At 43.2% G+C, this 20,411-nt stretch overlaps 1 protein-coding gene across 1 annotated transcript in view; it reads left to right on the top strand.

Moving 5' to 3' along the window:
- Positions 1–2,105: 2,105 nt before the first annotated feature.
- CPS1 (carbamoyl-phosphate synthase 1, mitochondrial) overlaps positions 2,106–20,411 on the top strand; it is a 94,976-nt gene continuing 76,670 nt past the window's right edge. Inside the window, exons 1-6 of the mRNA XM_010295844.1 lie at positions 2,106–2,228; positions 10,686–10,795; positions 14,890–15,034; positions 16,120–16,209; positions 17,009–17,065; positions 19,502–19,594. Coding sequence (XP_010294146.1) covers positions 2,106–2,228; positions 10,686–10,795; positions 14,890–15,034; positions 16,120–16,209; positions 17,009–17,065; positions 19,502–19,594 — 618 coding nt within the window. The remainder of the gene's footprint in view (positions 2,229–10,685; positions 10,796–14,889; positions 15,035–16,119; positions 16,210–17,008; positions 17,066–19,501; positions 19,595–20,411) is intronic.

The following is a 20,411-nucleotide window of genomic DNA, read 5'->3' as shown; positions in this document are numbered from 1 at the left end:
GGGCTAGTTTTCACCTGGATCCATCTGCCACATTGTGCAGCCGCACTGAAACTCACATGGTGGAAGGGGGTAATTAGGAATTAGCAGTTAGGGTGCCAAAACTGCCAGTGTGGATTGGTTCTGGTTCAAACACATGTGTACCCAGGGCCCAAAGTAACGTCCTGATGTTGGTAGAGAGTAAAATGGAGTGCAGAATTTGCCCTTCAGTATAGCTATAACAAAGGGTAATGCTTATAACCTTCCAAATGCTATGTGTGACACTCGTGGCAGTGTAAAGCTAATGTAATGTGAAATGTGACTTTGGAAGAAAGCTGGCTTTTGAACTGCACCTGTGAGCACTCGTGTGTTTGTATACTAAGATGACCTTTCTAGTACAAGGTATAGGTCTTTGCAATCCATTCACTCATAAGCACGCCTTTGCTTTCTGTGCATCTTCTCTCCCGTGTGTATCTCCAACCTGGATCACTACAGGTTAGAGCCAAGCAAATGGAGGACTAGCTAACAAAAACATTTCACAGTATTTTTTTGTTTGTTTGTTTGAAAAAAGTGAAATTGGTGTCTCTCAAACTCCTTCTATGGATCAGAATGATTGTCAGTTATTTTCTTGTAGGAAAAATAGTTATGTCTTTCCTAAACCACACTCAAGTTACCAGGGAACATTGCTGGCTTGCTTCTTGCAGCTCTGCACACTTGTAAAACTCATGTTAAAGCAGTGAGCTCCTCTATACCCAGTCTGTCTTCCACCCTGTATCTGTCCGTCTCTTTCAGTCATCTGGACTCAGGCCTTTCCCATGTGTTTCTCATCCAAGTCTCCAATAAGCTCTCCACAACACAGAGGGTACCCAAACCTATTGCCCTCTCTTCTCTGTCTTTTATTATGTGCATGACGGTTCAGCCTGGTGCTATAATGAGCTGTGCAGGAAATATTTTTATGTGATACTGGCATCAATTTAGACTAATCTCAAACCACTGTATACAAAGAAGTCCTGGTTATTACTGTCAGTGATTAGAAAAGGTCACCTAAATCCTCTACACAGTATGTGTCCAGCTGCAAAAAAAAAGTCTGTGTATATCTCTCTTTTTTTTCTTGCTCTGAGCTAATTGAAGCTTTGAACACCTGGGTTTCAAAAGATGCCTCACCATTTTAGTTCTTGAAGAATAATAATTTGCATGCTCCTCCTACAGCTTTTGTCTTCATTAGGCATTTTCATGTCTGACTAATGAGCAACATGATTCTTTTTGAAGACTATAGTGTAGGGTTATGGGAAATATGTGATAGTCACAAAAGTCTGTAGTCAGTTAGGAGATAGCAAATGGAACATTTCACCTTATTTCAGCTGTTGTTCATTGAAATTTTACCAAAAGTTGTTTCTGCAGCCATTTATTTTTCTTAGTATCCTATTTCATTTATTTGGGGAGGGACAGTACTCTGGGACCCGTGCTAGGACTTCTTGTGACTGTGTAGTCTCCAAAGACAGAATAAAATAACTATGGCTTTCCAGAGAATTTGGTCTTTTTACTTCTTCTAGTGCAAGTATGCTTGTAGCAGTCACAGGCTGTCCCACTAGCTAACCTGCAGACCCCAGATCACACGTTGGAGAGCACTCAAAAGCACGCTCTGGACAGACTCTCTCAATTTGCCTGGACCACGTGCTGTTAGGAGAACAAGTGGTTCCTTGTCTCTTACTGAAGTGTAAAGTGTTTGTTTCAAAGCGTGAGGACTGTCTTCATTGCTGTGGGTGTGATTTCTCTAGCAGGTTTTGCTGTTTTCTAGCAGGCAGAGCTGGTGTCTGGCCTGTGGTGCAACCCCTACAACAGTGTTCAGAGACCAGCCTGAAGGAAAGTGTTGCAAGGGTGTCTAAGCGAGCACCTCTCCAAGGAGGGGCGGGAGGAGGTGGGGCTGCACCAGAGACTCTTAAATGGCAGAATAAATGGAAAGGTGTAGGGCAGCACTGTACAGTCAGTCCAGCACACCCGGTGTGTCTCTGTTCTCTTCCCCTGTGACCTGCAAGAGCATATTGTCTGCACCAAGTCTTGAAGAAATACATACAAGCAGATTTTTGTTTTGTCTTGTTTTCTTTAATTACCCGTCGACAACTTTCAAGATGACAAGAATTTTGACAGCTTGCAAAGTGGTCAAGACTTTGAAAGGCAGATTGGAGTTTTGCAATGTGTCTGCTGATCACTGGAGTTTCTCAAGGACTGGTACCAGGTTGTTGAGCATCAAGGTAACAGTAACTGAGCTACTGTGGTTTAATAGATGTGTTTGGCATGCTGGGAGATAGCTGGCTGCAGATAACAGGGCTTACCTAGACATATAAAATTGAACCAAGGGAGATTTGTCTGAACTCTAAACAAGAGAGTTGCTTGCCTAACTGGTCTTATTAGCTAAGCAAACACACTTTTTCTGTAGTCTGGAATGGAAATTATAAGGTAAATTGCACCAAAAGGTGGAAGTTCAGGGTTTCAGTTAATTATTATATGGCATTTTCTTTAGAAACACCTCACCCTTCTATAGGACTGATAGCTAACAGATCTTTCAATCCATATGAGCATGAATCAGCTAGATATTTAAAAACATGCATCACTTGAAGCATGTGATTAATCCTATTGGATCCACAAAGGATCCATTTTCAATGTATTGGAAACCATGATGGCTCTGAGATTAATCGGAGAGGTAGACAACTCTTTGCAAATGCATCAGTGTATCACCTCTTGATTTACTGGGGCTGGAACCCCTTGGTTCACTTTCTTCTGCTCTTTGTTACAAGAGCTGCATTTGAGCAGCTTTGCTAATGTAATGCAGGCAGGTGTGGCAGAATATAATGGTGAAATGGGATTTCCTGTGTGAATTCTGTAGCACTGACAGGGTTTTGTCATCGTGCACTTTGCGTTGAAAAGGCACTTTTGCACGTGTATCCCGTCAAATCAACAGTATAATAGAATTAGCAACCGGAGGAGTGATGTTTCAGCAGGTGGTGGGGAAGAGCTCTCGGAGACTTCGGCTGCAGGTACCCAGTGGATGCCACCTTACCTGGCAGGGTGGAGTAGAGGGCTGATCAGTATTGCTTCTGTCCACTGAGGACTAGGGTTTCTCCTACCTGTCCCACAGCCACTGATTTTTCAGGAGTTCTCTGAGGTCCTGCAAAGGACCCATTACATTTAAAACAAAAATTGGCTGCAGAGAAAAACTGAATGAGGAAAGAGGCATCCCTATTTTCATCCTTTCTTTCAGCATGTGAGTTCTCAGTTTAGCTTTGTCTCACCTGCATTTAAAAACAGAGCCTGTGTTGTGACTAGTGTTCTTGCTAATGGATCTGTCTACCCCTTCCAGAGAGTGCACAGCAGGCATCATCTGTTACCTTGTTCACTGTCTTAAAGCACAACACAGTAATCTTCCTCCCAACAGATTGATCCCAACTCTGCAATCAGATCTGGCTTAGGAGGAAGCTATTCCTCCTTGTGATGACAATAGGAGTCCTACTTGTGAACTAGAAAGCCATTGAGGTTACCAGTTTCAGCAGCTGCACCATTTGAAGAGGAAGTAGGTCTCTGACCTGAGGTGCAAGTTCCATGGTTGTTCCTCAGGCTGGTAAAGCCATATTGGTTTGACATTGACCACACATTAAAACTATGTCAGAGCCCTCTGGTGGGGCAGTGCCACCTTTCGCATCTTCTAGGGCAGGTGCCAGCTTCTATTGTTCCATTTTGAAATTTCAGCACTGGGCTAGAAAGTGTCCCCTGGTGTGATACAGCAAATTGCGACACAGTTGGAACAATCTCTTTGGGCTTTGTGCTTCAAACTGAAACAGGATAGGAGAAAATAGAGACCATTTTACTGCCAGTATTGCTGGATGAGTGCAACCTATGAATGCACTAAGAGGTGCTGCTGCTGAATGTCACAGTGTCTGGGGCATAGGAGCCCTGGGTTCATATTGGCTGCTTGGTTTATGGCTGGTGGTGGCCTGTAGCATCAGTATGCGGATACTATGTATTATAGAACAGGAGTCTATGGAGGTACACTCAAGTTCACTAGGCTTTTAAAAGCTGTCAAGCTAACTAAGCAGGACCAAAGAGTTCTGCTGGAACACCATCCTTGCTTGTCTCTATTGCCTTTGATACCTCTCTTGCTTTTTGGAGTTGGTTCAGTTATTTCTGCCATGCCCTGTAGAGTACAGCAGTTGAAGCCTTGTGATGCACAGAGAAGTGAGTTCAAAGACACTTTAGTCTGTGGTTAGAAGTCTGCAGCAGTAAAAGGCATCTTCCACTGGTAAAGCTTTGTAGCCCATGGTTAGGGTTCAGCTTTTGGAGAGACACCATCTTTCTTTACACATCCCAGGATAATTCTGGTAGGCACCTGCAGTAGGCTGGATCTGATGCATTCTTATACTGATGGATTAGTATCTGAAGTTTGTATTTGGCATCTTAAATGACAGATTGATGGTGTTCAGTACATGTTTTGTCACTCATTCAAGGACTGCACAGTGACAGACCTACAAGGTCGTGTCTCATAATGCTGAGGCATCCAATTAAGAAGTTTCATGCTCATGGAAAACTGCTGCCCTACTCTGATGGAGTTACAGTACCAGCTGTTCTAGCATCTACCTAATTCTGTGCTTGTAAAGCTAAAGAGTGATTGCTTAAAGCCAACGACAGCAATGCTGAAGGCAAGGTGAATGAATATTAAGAAAGCAATGCCAAGTGAAATCTTTGGGAGCTATTTTAACCTCAGTCCCAGCAATTGCAAATACACCTGAGGATGGTCAGAATGAATTGGGTCCTCTTTCTGTTTTAAGGTGTATGATAGGATCTATTGCAGGGTGGCCAAGACCTACTGTGCATCTGAAGTGCTGAGTCTGGTGGAGCATTTGTACCTGCACTGTGACTAGCTGGCTCACCACAAGGTGTGGGTGCTAGCCAGCCAGCCCCAGAAGTCTCTTTCTGACATAAATTATGTGACATTTTCTGCCTTGGCATTGACATTGGGGAAAGTTGTTTCCGTATTAGACTTGGTTATTTGAGTTCAAGACCTACAGGAGTTTGTGTTGTCAGAGTGGGTGCTTGAACTCATGGAGAGTAAGAATGCTGATATCTAGTGCAGTGTAGGAGCCTGTGGCTATTGAGATCTCAGCTCAGATTTTTAACGTCACTTTTGCCAAGGGCCATGTGATTCTGTTTGAATTCATAATCTGGAATACAAAAACTTGAACCTTTACTGGCCTGGGACTTTTGCATTAAGACAGTGACAGGCTTATACACCTTTTTCCATGGGACATACAGAAGCAGAAGTGGAAGAGACTCTCTAACATACATATGCAAGCAGTAAAGCAGCAGGCTGAGGGAAAATTTAAGGATAAGTGGTCCTAGAAAGCCAACCCTATTGCATAGCTTTTCATCGGAGTGTGGAAATTAACTGTAGTTGTGAGACAAGTGACCAAGTAGTGACTTATGGCTGGGTTTGGTGTTTCAGCCATCATTAGAGGTAATGGATGTTTGTAAGAAGTTTGGAGAAAGAGTGAAATGCAAAGTAATTAAGGTGTGCAGAATAATGGCAGTAGAGGTAATGATCCCATTCTCCCATTATTGCAAGCTTAAATGAGCATTTAGTTGCCTTTTATTGCTTTTTCTCAGTGGGCTATTTTAAGGAGCATAACAAAATACAGTGAAAACGTGTTTCTAACCTATGTATAAGCTAAGTAAAGTGTTAGAAAGCATGAGGGAGAGGTGGTAGTTTTAGTAGAGCGCCTAATAATTCTTCTCCCAAGCCTGGTTTCTGTCCAGTTAAATGCAGCCTATGTGGGGAAACAGCATTGTAGGTGAGCAGTCTGAGATGTGGGGACTCACAGGCCCATATTTCCCTATTGCATCCCATCCTTCAGTTCTAAAGGGGAGATGGAGCATCCACAAGTGAAAGAGGAGCAGAGAGCAGATCAGAGACCCCTGTGGGCTCTCTGTAGGGGTGCTTAGCATCTGTGGTTTTGGGGTAATCAAGCTTTATAATTCAGGAAGGGGCAGAGAGACTGCAGCTCAAAGCTTATATCATTTAATGCTCATGTGAGGCCAGTGTAGTTAAATGGAGATGTAAAGAGTAGTATGAGCAATAAATAGGTGGCTTTTAACAGTATAGCTGGCTCAGTAAGGAATGGATCGGGAGAGCAATAAAAACCACCAGGAGCAAGCTAAAAACATAGTTAGAAATGAGAGGGAGAGAAGGAAAATTTTTGAGCACTAGCTTTAGAAACTATTTCAGATTACTGTAAAAGGGCTCTTCAAGTACATTTTGAAGCAGATGGAAAGTAACTGAGAAAATGACTGCATGGGAAGCAGAGAGATGTGTGAGGAGGTGAAAGATCAGTCACAAGCTATTCCACTCGCTCTCTTTGGAGGTGAAAGTGGAGGGGAGGTAAAATGGGGCTTGTTCCCTTAGAGATGGGGGGAACTTAGTGAGCTGCTACTGTGGGGGAGAGAAGGGGTGCTCCTTTCCTTGGGTGCTCAGTGATTGCTGCTAGGTGCCTCACCTGTCTCGGTTCCCCCTCTTCCTTTGATTTTTGTCATGAGCAAAGATTTGTGGCATTGTTGTGAACAGCCTTAAGAAGAATTCAAGTTGTGGGAGCTATGACTTTTCTGCCATGGTACCTGTGATGCATTTCTGGCTTTTCATTCTCTTTGGCTTGGAAGGTAAAGGTACTAATGCAATTCTTCTCCATAAAGTTATCCTAAGCGTGAACCTTCTTTGATGTATCCCAAGACACTGACCTGGCTTTTGATTCATTCTTTATTCTTGCCCTTTCTTCTTCTCTTAATTTTAGCCAGAAGCAAATGTGCTAAAATAAATTATATATATAAAAATAGATTGACAAAGGAAGTCTTGGCTGTTAGCAATGTCCAGATAGATATCCAGCCTGTGATAGCATAGTACTCACAAGAAGAGACATTTTTCTATCAAAGGAAAAACTCCTCCCTTATTCCTGGTTATTTGGTCTTGAGAGAGTAGATGTAGCACAGTCCTGGCATCAGCTTTCTACTGTAGAAGAAATCTGGTGTCTGCTCTGCGCTTCTGATACTTTGGCTGTTATGTAGCCAGCCAGATTTGTGTGCCAAGAAATGTGGCAGAGGCGGTCATGCTGCATGGAATCAGGGCCTGCCTTAGAAAGCAGATGTTTTGTCATCTTCTTACTGGAGGGAAATAAACTGGCCTGCACTGAAATTGAGTCCCAGCTGTGTCTCTGCCGTACATCAGTGCCCATCCTGGCTTCAGTACTCAGAATACTTGTAGTCCTCCAGCAGTCCAGCATTCAGGGTTCAGCTTGTCCTTGCCAAGATAAACTGAGGGATTTCTTTTGAGGGAAAAAGTTGACTTCCTTGACAGGTTACTCTGTGAGGCAAGTAGAAAAGAAAAATTAGCTGTTCCCTTTCCAGTACAGGGGTTTGTAGCAGGTATGCTTTAAAAAGCAAATTGTACTGCAGATGTTTTGAGATTTTGCAGATCTTTATCATCCATCGTGTAGATAGGAAGGGCTGCTAGAGCAGGGAACTAACGGACTAATTAATCTGTCTTTTTACTCTCTTTTTTGTTTTTTTTTTTTTTAACTGCTACAGTGCTTTGTTTACTATGTGTCCTGTGTGAAGTGCTTAGTGAAGTGGGACCTGAACTAGCTAACTCTTCCAGTTGCTTTGACAAAATGCTCAAAACCTAGCAATACCACAGCAATGGCAGGACCCTTTCTGTTAGCCATCTCCATCCTCAAAGCTCTTGAAAAGCCCTGCAGCCTCTCTAGAGCACAGGGAGCTCTGCTAAAGGTAAAGCTACTGGCATGTAGGAAGGAGAAATCAGATGGCAAATGGTGTATCTCACACGGGGGAGGGTGGTGGGGCATGGTGGAAGAAACATTTTAGTTAAGACTACAACGGAAGGTTATCTGAGACTATATGGGGATGCTTCCGAGAAGGTTGGAGACAAAAGGACCTCACAGAAGCTCTGGGATTTTTATTTATTTCTTGCTTCTTGTTTTTTTTTGAAAGTGAAAATCTCTCCCGACTAATCCCTGATTGAGCCAACTGGCCTTCTCTGCAGCCTGTAAATCACTTTTCACATTAAAAACAAAACTGAAAAGACAGGGCAGGCTGGCAGCTTAGGGATATGGTAACACCTCTGCTGGAAATGTAAGCAAGAATAATTGCTCCTGGAATGCTCAACAAACCAATGACTTAATTAAGAATAATAAATCAAGTAAGGGAGGGAAACATTTGAACATCTATCCCTTGCTATAGCTGAACTTGCAGACAGGTTATGCTTGCTCAGGGATGTTCTTCTGCATTACTTGAACACTGTGTAGGGGCTCTAATAGTACAACAGGGGCTTCTGTTCAACAGAAATTATTTCTGTGCTGGTCTGATGTGTAGAAGGGCAGGTGGTCCTGTGGTGGGAGGAAAGACATGCAGATTCCTGTCAAGTACTATAGTGAAGGTGAGGCTCTAAAGATCACAGTGGTTGCTATGGATTTTGTCCCTGAGGAGTCAGATGGATCTTAACTTTTCTGGTCATTCCACCATTGTGGACTTTGCTTCCTGAAGGATTCTCCCAGTCTATGTTTGCAGTTGGGACTGCGATTCAAGCGATTACCGGAACTTGTACCAACGAGCGGTAGGACTTGATTAAACTGGAGCTGATATTTGTGTGGACTCAAATACGTGGCCTGCTGGGGGAAGGAATCCATCTCTTGAAACTAAGGCTGAGAGAAACCGGTTCCTGCAGTCAGTCTCCCATGTTGGCAGTGTGGGCTGGGTTTTCAGCAGGCTTCAGAAAGGGCAGAGGTCCTGTCCAAAGCCCAACCTGAGATTTCTCTGTGCTTTGTAATGCTTTGAGTGTGTGGCAGCTTTCTGCAGTGAGAGGCTTAGCGAGATTAAGAAACTGACCAAGCTGTAATTTTTATTTGCACTAAATCTAGGGGATTTAGCCACAAAAGGTATATTTGTAACTGGGGAAGGAGAGGATTTCAGTGTTGCTGACTGCCCCATCCAAGGGTGTGGGAGGGTTCAGAAAATGATGGCTAAACCTTTTGAGAATGACTGGATGTTTGACATTAATGAGGAAAAAATGCAAGGCTAAAAGCATCCCAGACTCACAGAATTCAATTGCTTGGCAGTGCAGTTTGAGTGTTAGTGTATTTTGCAGTACATTAGTAATTGATCTGTTCAGTATTTGCAACTGCAGAGGAGCTCTAGATGAATGTTTGCCATGATTGTTACAAAATGTTCAATGCTGGGAATGAAATTTCTCCTTGCTGTGATTGTTCATCTGATTTACGGCTAATTGAAAGCAGCTCTCCTGCTCCTTTCTACAGCAAATTGTTCTTGATTCTTCTTTAAAAAAATCCCAGTAGGAGGAATTGTTCTGTAACAAAACCCAGTATGAAGTTAAATCATGGTGAAAGCTGCTGTCTGGTGGATATGCTTGGCACATCTCCTGTGGCGCAAACCATTGGGGTTTTTGCGCTGGTGGTCACTCTGTGACTGCAGCTCCATGCCCAGGAGGCAGCTGTGCTTGCATTCCAAAAGTGCAAGTTTCTCAGGGCCCAAAAGGTTCATTGTCCAAATTCTTTTAAGCCCAGAAATTCATTGGCAAATCTATTTCCAGCTTTGCTTACTCCCTCTCTTCCCCTGCAGGTCATCAGTAATCCTCCTGACTGAAGGAATCTCCCTACTCATTCTGTGCTTTCTGTTGTGCATACGCTCATTACTTTTTTGATAGTAACTGGAGTTCCCAGGTGGTTTCCCATCAGATTCCTGGACAGGCTAAGATAGGTTTAGTTTCCAAATGAGGCGAAAGAGGGTGAGTTTAGTCTGGTATGTGCAAAGACCGAGATGTGTCACTGAATTTCTTAATGACTTTTGTAAAAGTCACTCTCTATGTCCCATTTTCCTCAGCTGTAAAATAGTGATTAAAGGTGTAAGGGATCCCACAGTTAATGTGGGGCTTGGCTCCAGTAAACACTTTCTGAAAGAGGTGCAGTTTTATGGGAAGATTTCCTCTAGGCTGCTTGTTCCGTATCTACCTCTTCCAGGACAATTTATTCCTATCCCTGAGGTAACTGAGACCGTGAGTGTCTGTCTGATCCATGAGTTCCTCTATTCTTGTGTCCTACAGTGGAATGGGCTGGTATTGTGAATTTTTCCATCCAACACCAGTCCTACTAAGCATTCGCTTATTTTTAGCAGCTTAGCTGTACAGTTGCAACGGAAGTTAAGCACCTATCAAAAGTCACTGCTGGATGAAAGCCAGCATACTCAGCAGCAAGCCTGGAGCAAACATTGAGGAGAGAGGCCATCCTTTCCTTGCAGAGTTATGATATTGGTTAATTGAAAGATATGATAAGGGGAAGAAATGAACAAAGTGATATGGAAGGAGCCAGGGTGAGCCCACAGTAATAGCAGCGCATGCTCTGCTTGCGATGAAGTTTGCCAGGTGCCTTGCCTTTATTAGGAGCACAATGTTTCCTAAGTGTTAGAAAGAAAAAGAGCATCAGGAGACTAGTAAAAGAGACAGGAGCTTGGCAGCAGGGAATGGTAGAGGGGCAGGAATACTTGCAATGCGAGGCGCGAAAGGCAGGTGTCCTAGCTGTTACCTGTATAAACATCAAACCTTTTCCTACTGTATTTGAGTCTCTTCATGTGCCTTTCTCTAGGCGCAGACAGCGAACTTGGTGCTGGAAGATGGGACGAAGATGAAGGGCTATTCTTTTGGCTATCCATCCTCCACAGCAGGGGAAGTCGTATTCAACACTGGTCTTTCTGGGTAAGGCAAGAGCAAATGAGATGTAAACACCAAAACATCTCTGGAAACTTGTGAAAGCATGAAAGCTGCTTTTTCCAAGCTCATGGGGTCCTGATCCAAGCATGTAGTCTTCTGTGTAAGAAAACACTGTAGTCCAGGGATAGCGAGTGGGAGATAGTTAATGAAGAGACTTCAGACAGTCCTCTTGTGTCATAGCATTTGTGGTGATGAGCAACATTAAAGACTGATATAACTAACCATGATAGTGAGGTATGTAGGGATCTGATTTCTTCCCATCAAAATGCAGCCATAGCTGAGTCAGAGCACAGGAGCTGCCTTTGTTCTCCCTCTAGTGCCCTGATCAAATATAGATGTTTGAAGCATCTGCAGCCTTCTGGGTAATGGAGCATGGCTTCCGAGTGCAACATTTTTAAATTCCGAGATTCCCAAGTTGGTAACCTATATGACCCATCCCTTATGACATTTGTTGGCTCACAACACAGTTAAGGATGCATTTAAAGTCTGTGCCCTTTCCAGCTAAAGGGTAGGATCAGATTCATGCCTAACCTAGCATGACTCTCTGTCCTCTTGAGTGGTAGAAGCCAGTGGCTGGCTTAGGATGGCAGCCAAATGCTGCCGGTGCTTTTGTTGAACTGCTTGAGCAGAGTAAATCTGCCCAGGGGAATGAGGCTTTTGGCTAGGAGAGGGGCATGTCCTTGGGGACGTGAGACAGCTCTGAGGTTGCTGGTGCTTGAGCTTTTTCTGCAGTCATTCATAGCTGTCTTTGCCCAGCTGCCTTGCATTCCCCAAATTCTGCCCTCCTTTGGAGAAACCAGCACTCACAGGATGAGTTTTTAAATGATCTCACTGGTGAGAATGTTAAATTGCTGCAGAGGGGAATCTGTTTGCAAAGTTTTGCATTAGGAGTCAATTATTTAAGTATTTTGACAGCACTAATTACTGGCTATGTTAATATACCTGCCAAAAAGCAACTGTTTAATATAGATCAGCATGATGGAGGGCACCAGAGTTCTCTTCTTGCTGATAGATTATGGGCGATAAATCTTGTCACATCACAAAAGTCAAGGAGGACCTGGTGGATTAATTTCCTCTCCACATGCTACTGTGGCAGAAGAAGCTGTGTTTGCTCATTTTCTAGTGATTTGGGGAGGATGCCTGTGGAAGAGAGATCTCTTCTGTGAGCATATGAGCATGGAGGGAACATTCAAAAAGTAAAGTTGTATCTTCAGAGCACTCTCCAGGAACAGGACCTTGATTTATTCAGAGAAGAGGAAGATAAGAGTTTGCAGCATTGTTGCAGATGATAAAAGTGACAGATTTGTTACCAGTCCAGGGATTGCTGTCCATTGAAAGAAACCCTGTAGCTCTGCCTAGTGCTCCTGAGCACAGAGATCAAGTCCTTGTATATCCAGAGGAACCCAGCTACCACTTTTCATTGACACAGCAAAAGGCTAAGCGCCTGTGTGAAGGAGGTGCCCAGGGTTGAGGCCTTTTACAGACTGTCTGGGCACATGGCAATTTGTCAGTATAGGGAGCAAGAGGCTAGTACAGGGGTGATTTCGCCATGGCTGCTGTTAAGCCTCAGACCACTGCTTTCTGTGAAGTGGGTGTTTCTAAATGCTGAGTGGGGTCAGCGTGGGCACTGTGCTGGGATGATTAATAATGCTGCTCTGCACCTTGTCTCCTCATCTGGGCTCCCACATTCCAATTCATGTTACAGAACGGGGAGGTAAAGCACTTTATGTGCATACAGCTTACAGGCTTGAAGTAGCTAAAGTTGGCTGATGTGTTGTGATATTACTCTAGAATAGAGGGCAGAGAGCACTGTTTTGGGGCTGGAATGTTGAATTTTCATTAGAAAAGCATGGGGGTGAACTTTTCAGAAACGTTTTCTCAAAAAAAAAAAGGCCTTAGTGTTGCAGCCATCTGTTTGGTATAGGAAACAAAGGAAGAGGGGAGATTTCCAATTAAGAAAGAAGAATTACAACCCATAAAATGCTCCCATGTTTGAAACAGCTCAGTAAATGCATTTGCCTCCAGAAAGTCTGTGTGTGTTCCCCATGATACTCTAGCAAGAGAACTCATTGACGGGAATTTACTGAAATCAGGCAGGCCTCTGGGCAGGCACAGCAAGGATTGGACCTTGCAGCATGTTTGGAGCTCCCATCTGCTCCTCTGTGCTCCACAAGGCATTGTGCCTGCTTAAAGGACATTGCGCCTCAGTGCAGAGCTGTGCCTTCATACCCCAGCCAAATCCAGTGGCTCTCTGTCCTTGTTTGCTGATTACAAATAACATGCAAAGGTTAATTACATTAGCTTTGTCAGTAACAAAGAGTCTTTTGGAAGCGTAACCAATTGACTCTGAAGGAGAGAGCAATGCCAAATGTTCACATTCCACGCATTTACTGCAGTTCTGTGATCGTGCTGCACTTTGTGTGGCTTTTTACCTGCAGCAGGAAGTATAGATTTGAGCAGCAGGAGAGACTTACCTGAAAATATTTCACGGCCATTGTTCATTTGACATGTCATTCCTCAGAGCTGGCTGGTGTGCTGCATCATCTATATCTGCCTGCAACCATTCTGGGTTTTGTGAAGAGTTTCCCAATGTTTGGCAATTAATCTTCTGGCAGTAAGTCCGATGTTCCATAAAAATATCTCTTGTGACTTGCTGATATCTGGTAGATGGCTGGAGTTGCCAATTACGTATTGTTTAAACAATTATGACAATAACAAACTATATTTTATATAGGGCAGATTAATCCTAAAGTGTCTTTATGCATTTGGCTAAATATTTGTTTGGATGACTTCATTTGTTGCTAAATTACAGCTGCTTTTGGGTTGAAAGACAGCAGTTGTTTAATGGATTGCTGCGACGGTATGCTACAGTATAAAGGAGAAAGAGAAGGACTGCGTGTTAATTTAGCTGAAGAATAGGAGCATGGGCCTGTAGACCATGTTTACCCTGTTCCCCTCTTTAGGGTTGACAGTGAGACTGGATCTACTGGATCCAGCGCTGATAGTTGGCAAAATCCTAGGTTTGATCCTTCACTGCAGAAGAATGTTCCACCACGCTCTTAAGTCTGTCCTTGCCGAGAAGGGTATTCAGGCAGGTGCTTGAACAAAGTTGTGGCTCCTGGGGCTTCTGCCTGGGCTAAAGATATAAGGACATGCTTTGGGGCCTTGTGACCAGGGTGGATCTCAAAGCATTGCCTTCAGCTTGCCTTCTTCAGAAATACACAAACCAACTTCCAAGCACTTAAGAGTCTTGTCAGGTGAAATGTATGGTGTCCTGTGTGTGGGAACCCGGAGATTGCATAGGAATTGTGTAGAGGCCAGGTCTCTGCTGGGAGAAGCTGCAGAAGTGGTGCTGTGGCAGGGTTTGTTGACAGAGCAGGTAGGAGAGAAGAACCCAGAGTAGCAGTGAGGAATTATGAGGATGATTCACAGCTGCTTCTGTGATCCCCAGACAAAAAGACAGGCATGGATTTGTCTACCTTCTCCCCCACAGAAAGGGCAGTTACAACCCTGAACATCTCAAGACCTGCAAGCTCTGGACTGGGGAAGGGGCCAAGTCTGGGCAAACAGCTCTGTTGACTGTCGGCTTTTCAGCTGGACTTTTCTATTGCCACAGAGGAGGGCAAGTTCTAACCCTGCATGAAGGGCAGGAGACAGCAATGACAAAGCACTGCCCACATGGAGTGCCCAGGGAATATCCAAGCACTAGCTGTTATCTATAGGTCAAGCAATATGCCATGCGCTTACTGCAGTTCTGTGATTGCTCTGTGCTTTGTGTAGTTGTTTACCTTATGTTAAATCTCAGGGAGTCTGAGTTTGTTAATAGTTCCTCTGTTCTCTTAAATGAAACCTGAGGAGCCAAAGCCTTTCCTTGTTCTCAGTGTCAAATGTTTAATCACAGATGGCAAAGCTGTAGCAGATTCACAGATGTGTTTGCTTTTATACTGAGAATGGTTTCACATGAATACCACTTCTGTCCTTTTGTCGTATGGGAATTCAGACCTGTCTTGTTTTCACTGTCTCTTTTGATTTCCTTTCAACTCTGGACCAATCCACTTTGCTATTGCTTCTTCATCTAGGTACACAGAAGCCTTGACAGATCCCAGCTACAAAGGACAGATTCTTACACTGGCTAACCCTATAGTTGGGAATGGTGGAGTGCCTGACACGGCTGCTTTGGACGAAATGGGCCTCAGGAGGTTTCTAGAGTCTGACGGGATCAAGGTAACATTGGGAGATGCAGAGCTGATCAAAAGGTGATGCTAGCAGCCTGAGTGTGTGCGTGCAGGAGTTTACTGGCACCCTCACAGAATTTAGAAGGAATCAATGATACTCAGCCTTTCTTTTTCTTCTTCTGGATATTGTCCTTTGGAAGAATGATGGTAAGAGATAATCCATCCTGCTTTGTGTACCAGGCCATGTGCTGTCTGAAAGCAGTGTGTTTCCCATCAGTGATACACGTGCTACTGTTTTTGTGAACTGCTGTCCTGGATGGCTTTTTTTCCACATTCCCTTCTGCCTCATATTTACCTGTGTTTGCCCAGGACTGGTTGCCACAGACAGATCAAATGCCAGTGAGAATGAGAATTTTCTGTGTGCTGAGACTTTTCTCTGTGTGCCTGTACTACCACCAATAGAGGAGGTGACAGTTGTGTGGAGAAGGCCATACGTACTAGTGCAGGAACCAGTATTTACACTGCGGTGACAGGATATTGGCTAGGAGCAGGGCTGTGTCCATGCAGTGGTGGCAATACTGAAAAATGAAACAAAACCATGTAATTGCAGAACCAGTGAAATGCTTTATCTGTCCTGAGGTGAAATTACTCCTTTATAAGCTATCTAACTCCACTGGAAAATGGAGTTGACTTTTGAAATGAAATGCCACTTTAAAATGAAAAGTTTTCTTAAACAAAAAATGAATAAAAATAAAATGTTTTGTCTTGTCTGAAATTTTCATTTTCTTTCCAATGAGAAGTGTTTTCTCAGTTCAATACAATTTGCAGATTTGGTTACCTGGAAGTCACATTATTCTGTGAATTTTCCTAAGTGAAATGACCCAGGTACAATCATGACAGAACACTGAAGTCTTCATCCTTTTGTCAGGCACCTGTTCTGGTGACTGGAAGCAGAAACCCTCTGAAGATTCAGGTTTGCTACTTTTTTGTTAAATAAGAGCAGCCACACCATGTCTGCCTAGACTCGTGTCCTGTCCATGATACAATTTGCAATGGATGAATAGTGAAAACTCAGAAGGTACAGGGCAAGTACTGAGTGATCCTTCAACACAAAGTGACCTTTCTTCCCTACAGGTTTCGGGTTTGCTGGTGCTGGATTACAGCAATGAGTACAGCCACTGGCAGGCTGCTAGGAGCCTGGGAGAGTGGTTGCAGGAAGAACAGGTGAGCAACCTAGGGGTAACTACATTATGAGAACAAACGCCTCATGTATGGGAACAGGGGAAAGAACTGCTGGCTTTGAGCTGCTAACTACTCTTCTCCTCAGATGTCTTCACCAGTCTGTACTGGGCTCATTCTGTGTTCCTTAGTTCTCTGATTCTTCATCCATTTCTCTTTTTCAGAGTGCCATGGTATTTCCAAGATATGTCCAGAAGAAATGTTAATAAAATGAGGATGTTTAGTTCTCCACAAAAATTAAAAATATTCTATCAATATTCTATCAATATTCTATCAATATTCTATCAATATTCTATCAATATTCTATTCTATTCTATTCTATTCTATTCTATTATATTATATTCTCTTGCCAAATGTTTCTGTAGCACTGCTCCTAGTGGTTGCCACAGTTCTAACCTCAAGAGATGTTAGCTGTCAGAACCCCACTGATTTGAAGCCGTGGGAATCAAGGATCTGTCAGTAGACTGCCACTGACTTGCGACAGCTAGGAGGGTTAGGTGCTCATAAATAAGGCAAAACAGAGCTCAAAAATGAGACAGATACTTGCCACATTAGCTTCTTATTTTGTGCTTTTTAGTGCAGAAACTAGATTTGAAGAATTAAGCTATTTATGAGTGGGAATAGGGAGAAGTGAAGAACTGGAAGTGAGGCAGCCTTGGTAATAGTGCTTGCTAAGAGCCAGAGCTCCTTAAACAAAGACATGTTCTTCTCAGCAAAGTGATCTGGCTGCTGTCTTCCTCTGTCTTAGCTGCTTGTTCTCTGACTTATCCTCTTGTGTTTTCAGGTGCCTGCACTGTATGGGATTGATACCAGAATGCTCTCCAAATTAATTCGTGACAAGGTATGATCTGCTTCCCTTAATCTAGTTACATTAACTTTGCTGTTGCTGGGCCCTTTTTCTAATAGTGCAGCAAACCTGAGGTAGCAATGCTACTCCTGAGCTGACTTGACCTCTGATGCTGCTCAGGTGCCTATGTTCTTCCAAAGGCTCTGTGTCTTGTGTACAGCTGAGGCAATGCTGTGATCCCAGGGACCCCCGTCTCCATGGCTCTGGTCTGGGTTCCCTGTTCTACGTAAGTGAACCAGCACAAACTGATGTAAATGAAAGGCCTCAGGTAGCTGTGTCAGACTAGTGTGTCAGACACAACAGGTGGTAGTGTCAACTACATGTTGCCTAAGATAGTAACAGTCAGAGAGAGCAACAGCTCTGGGATATTGTGGATATTCATTCACAGATGGCAGCACCTTTGGTCAGTGGAAATTTTCTTGCTACTCAGAGGCAAACGAATGCCTACAAAAACCTAAGCTGGATTCCTAACTAAGGCTGGTTTTCTTTGGCTGAAGCCTGTTATTATTTTTAATAGTCATTAGTTTTTTCTGGTTTCCAAGAGCTGACAATTGAGGGACATGAGCAGGATTATGTTACTGAATGGAGGTTAATATTAAGGTACATTTCACACTGGCTAAAACAGTGATCAAAGCCAGTCTGAATGTAAATGCACTTCGGAGGCTTTTCTTTTGTAATGGATTATTTGAAGCTGCTCCTTTCTTTAGATGATTTCCCATCTGCAGTCCAAGCCCACACCCAGTTTCATTCCACAGAGCAAAATATGAACAACCCAGCTTGAATAGAGGAATATTTGTAGAAATGAATTCGTATGGGAAGATAGGGTATTGTCTTGCACCTGTAGACAGCAGACAATGCAGTTTAATACGATAGAAAACAGCAATACCTTTTCTACTTTCTTGAGACATACTGTTCAATGGATGAAAACGTTCCTTTCATCCAAAGTAAATACACTTTCAGTGTTTATCCTGTAACTTAGAAGAGTATTGCAGTAATGCCCATTATACTGGGACTCTGAGTGTATTGTTGTATGGCTTTGAAAATAGTGCATAATGTAGCCTTTTCTCCTAGTCTTCTCAGGTTGAAAAAAACAGCTTAATATTTCACTCCATGTCTGTTTATAAATTGGGAGTGAGAACGGTGCTTCATTGTGATAAATGCAGAAATGAGCAGTGACTTGTTAAATTGCACTCTAAAGGTAAATGCAGGGCACCATTTGGCTGAATAATCTGGGAGCAAGGTAAGACACAGGGTTCCTGTTTGAGAGCAAGGGCTTTAGGGCTTTGTCATCAGCCTTTATGTGACTGACTGCGTGGTGGCACTCAGCAGTTTCTGTGGTTCCCAAGAACCTGACTTGTTTAAGATGATGCTGACCTTTTCAGCTCTGCTACATGCAAAGCAGCCTGGAGTAGCTTTTAGTGTAAGGTTCTACTCAAGATGAGATAGGATGTCAGCCACTGCTAAGAGCAAAGCTCTGTCTTTAAAACTTACCCTTAGTAGTGCGCATGGCAATGCAAGATTGCCCTAGGAAAATGGCAAGGATACTTCAGGTATGGCCAACCATGGAAGTATCTGATGAAAGTATTGCTAAACCCAGTGAGCAATCCTGGTGTGCACGTCAGTCTGATATGCACAGGGTGAGCCGACTTTAACATGTTTTATCATGAAAGGGTTATGCCTTAAAAGTTACAACAAAATATTGACTTCCTCTGTTTACTTTCCCCTTCCATCCTTGAAAAGTTCTGTGTTGCCTGTGTTGAGCAGAGTTTAACCCAAGGTAATCGCACTTATTCCAGGAGTGGGGCAAAGCCAAAATAGGGATTTTTCCACTGAGAACTTTAATGAGCAGAAGGTGGAGAAGGATACGCTGCTGGAAGAGCAAGAGTGTCCTAACTTCTGCAAGGTGGTAACATCAATAAAGAATAGAGCTTGCTGGAGGTGATTTTTTTTGTAACAATTTATTCAGAAAACAGCTGTGCTGACCTGCCTCCTACATAGCTTTGCCTTACCCCAGCTCTGCTGCCTTGTAGCTATCCACAGGAGGTGGCTGAAGACCTCACAGTGGGTTTCCAAAACCAAAAAGCTTCACACTGCTTTGTGGATTACTCCCAGATCTAAACAACAGTTATTTGGGGATCTGAATTCTGATCCTCTTGGAAGGCAACCCATTTTACTGTCACTAGACAACTTGCCAAGCTGCCTATTAACAAATTTTACTGACAATGCCTTTCCCCCAAAGGAAGGAGTTTAAAGAGATTTTTGATACCAAGCTAGGCTCATAAACTTCTGAAGATGCTAGAAATGGATATAAGCTGCCAAGAAACGATCTCTAAACAGCTGTTCCAGTCGCTGTGCCTGTCAGCACCTTGTCCCAGTGTTCACAGCTTCTCCTTTTCTCATGCTTTGTTGTTTACTGGTGTATTTCCACAGGGCACAGTACTTGGGAAGATTGAATTTGAAGGTCAACCCATGGAGTTTGCAGACCCAAATAAGCAAAACTTAATTGCAGAAGTTTCAACAAAGGTGAGAAGTTCTTCTGTAATCCCAGGGCTGTACACTCCAGGTAGTAACTGCTCCCCATTTGCTCTAGGGATTGTCTAGTTTTTCTAAACAAACAATTTGGGGTCCTTTTCTAAACCATACACCTTTCCAGACCATTGAAGAACTGTGATCTCAACATCATCCTTGTAGAATCCCCCATGGCTCCTTAGGTGCAGTGTTGAAGATGTAAAATGAACCGTTGAGCTGGATGGAGTCCGAACAGTACTCTGATCAGAGGATTGTGTGTTGCAAAGACAGGATTGAGAAGTACTGAGGATACAGTTAGACATAGTATATGGTGGACATTTTCAAACATAAGAAGTATTAATAAAAAGAATCATTGCTTTCCTTAAATAAATTTCAGGAAAGCTCACAATAACATTTGATAATCTGTGTTCAGGCATAATTTTGTTGAGGTGATTCCAGAAGATATTTCTAGATTTCAAAAAGAGACCCAGTTAGGAATTCCCTGGATCTATTATTACTGACATAGCCTGCTTTGTCTATAGATATGTACAGAACAGCAGTTATGTTTGTACACTGTTAGCTGGGCATGCAAACTGTTTGACCACAAGCTGAGAAGAACATTACAAGTCATGAGGATGTAGCAAACAAAGCCTATACTAAAAATAGTGACTATTCTTGTTCCAGTGCAATGGCTAATGTCATAAATTGTGGACCCTCTGGGGATTTAATTGTGGGATAAAGAGTGCCTTGAGTGCTTAATCCCATTGACTGAAGTGGGAAATGGGTGTTTGAGTCCCTTTTACAAATTCCGTGCTGGTTATGGTGTTTGCAG

Source organism: Phaethon lepturus, unplaced genomic scaffold (assembly GCF_000687285.1).
Source record: "Phaethon lepturus isolate BGI_N335 unplaced genomic scaffold, ASM68728v1 scaffold14791, whole genome shotgun sequence".
Classification (NCBI taxonomy): domain Eukaryota; kingdom Metazoa; phylum Chordata; class Aves; order Phaethontiformes; family Phaethontidae; genus Phaethon; species Phaethon lepturus.
This window is presented reverse-complemented; position numbering and strand designations above follow the sequence as displayed.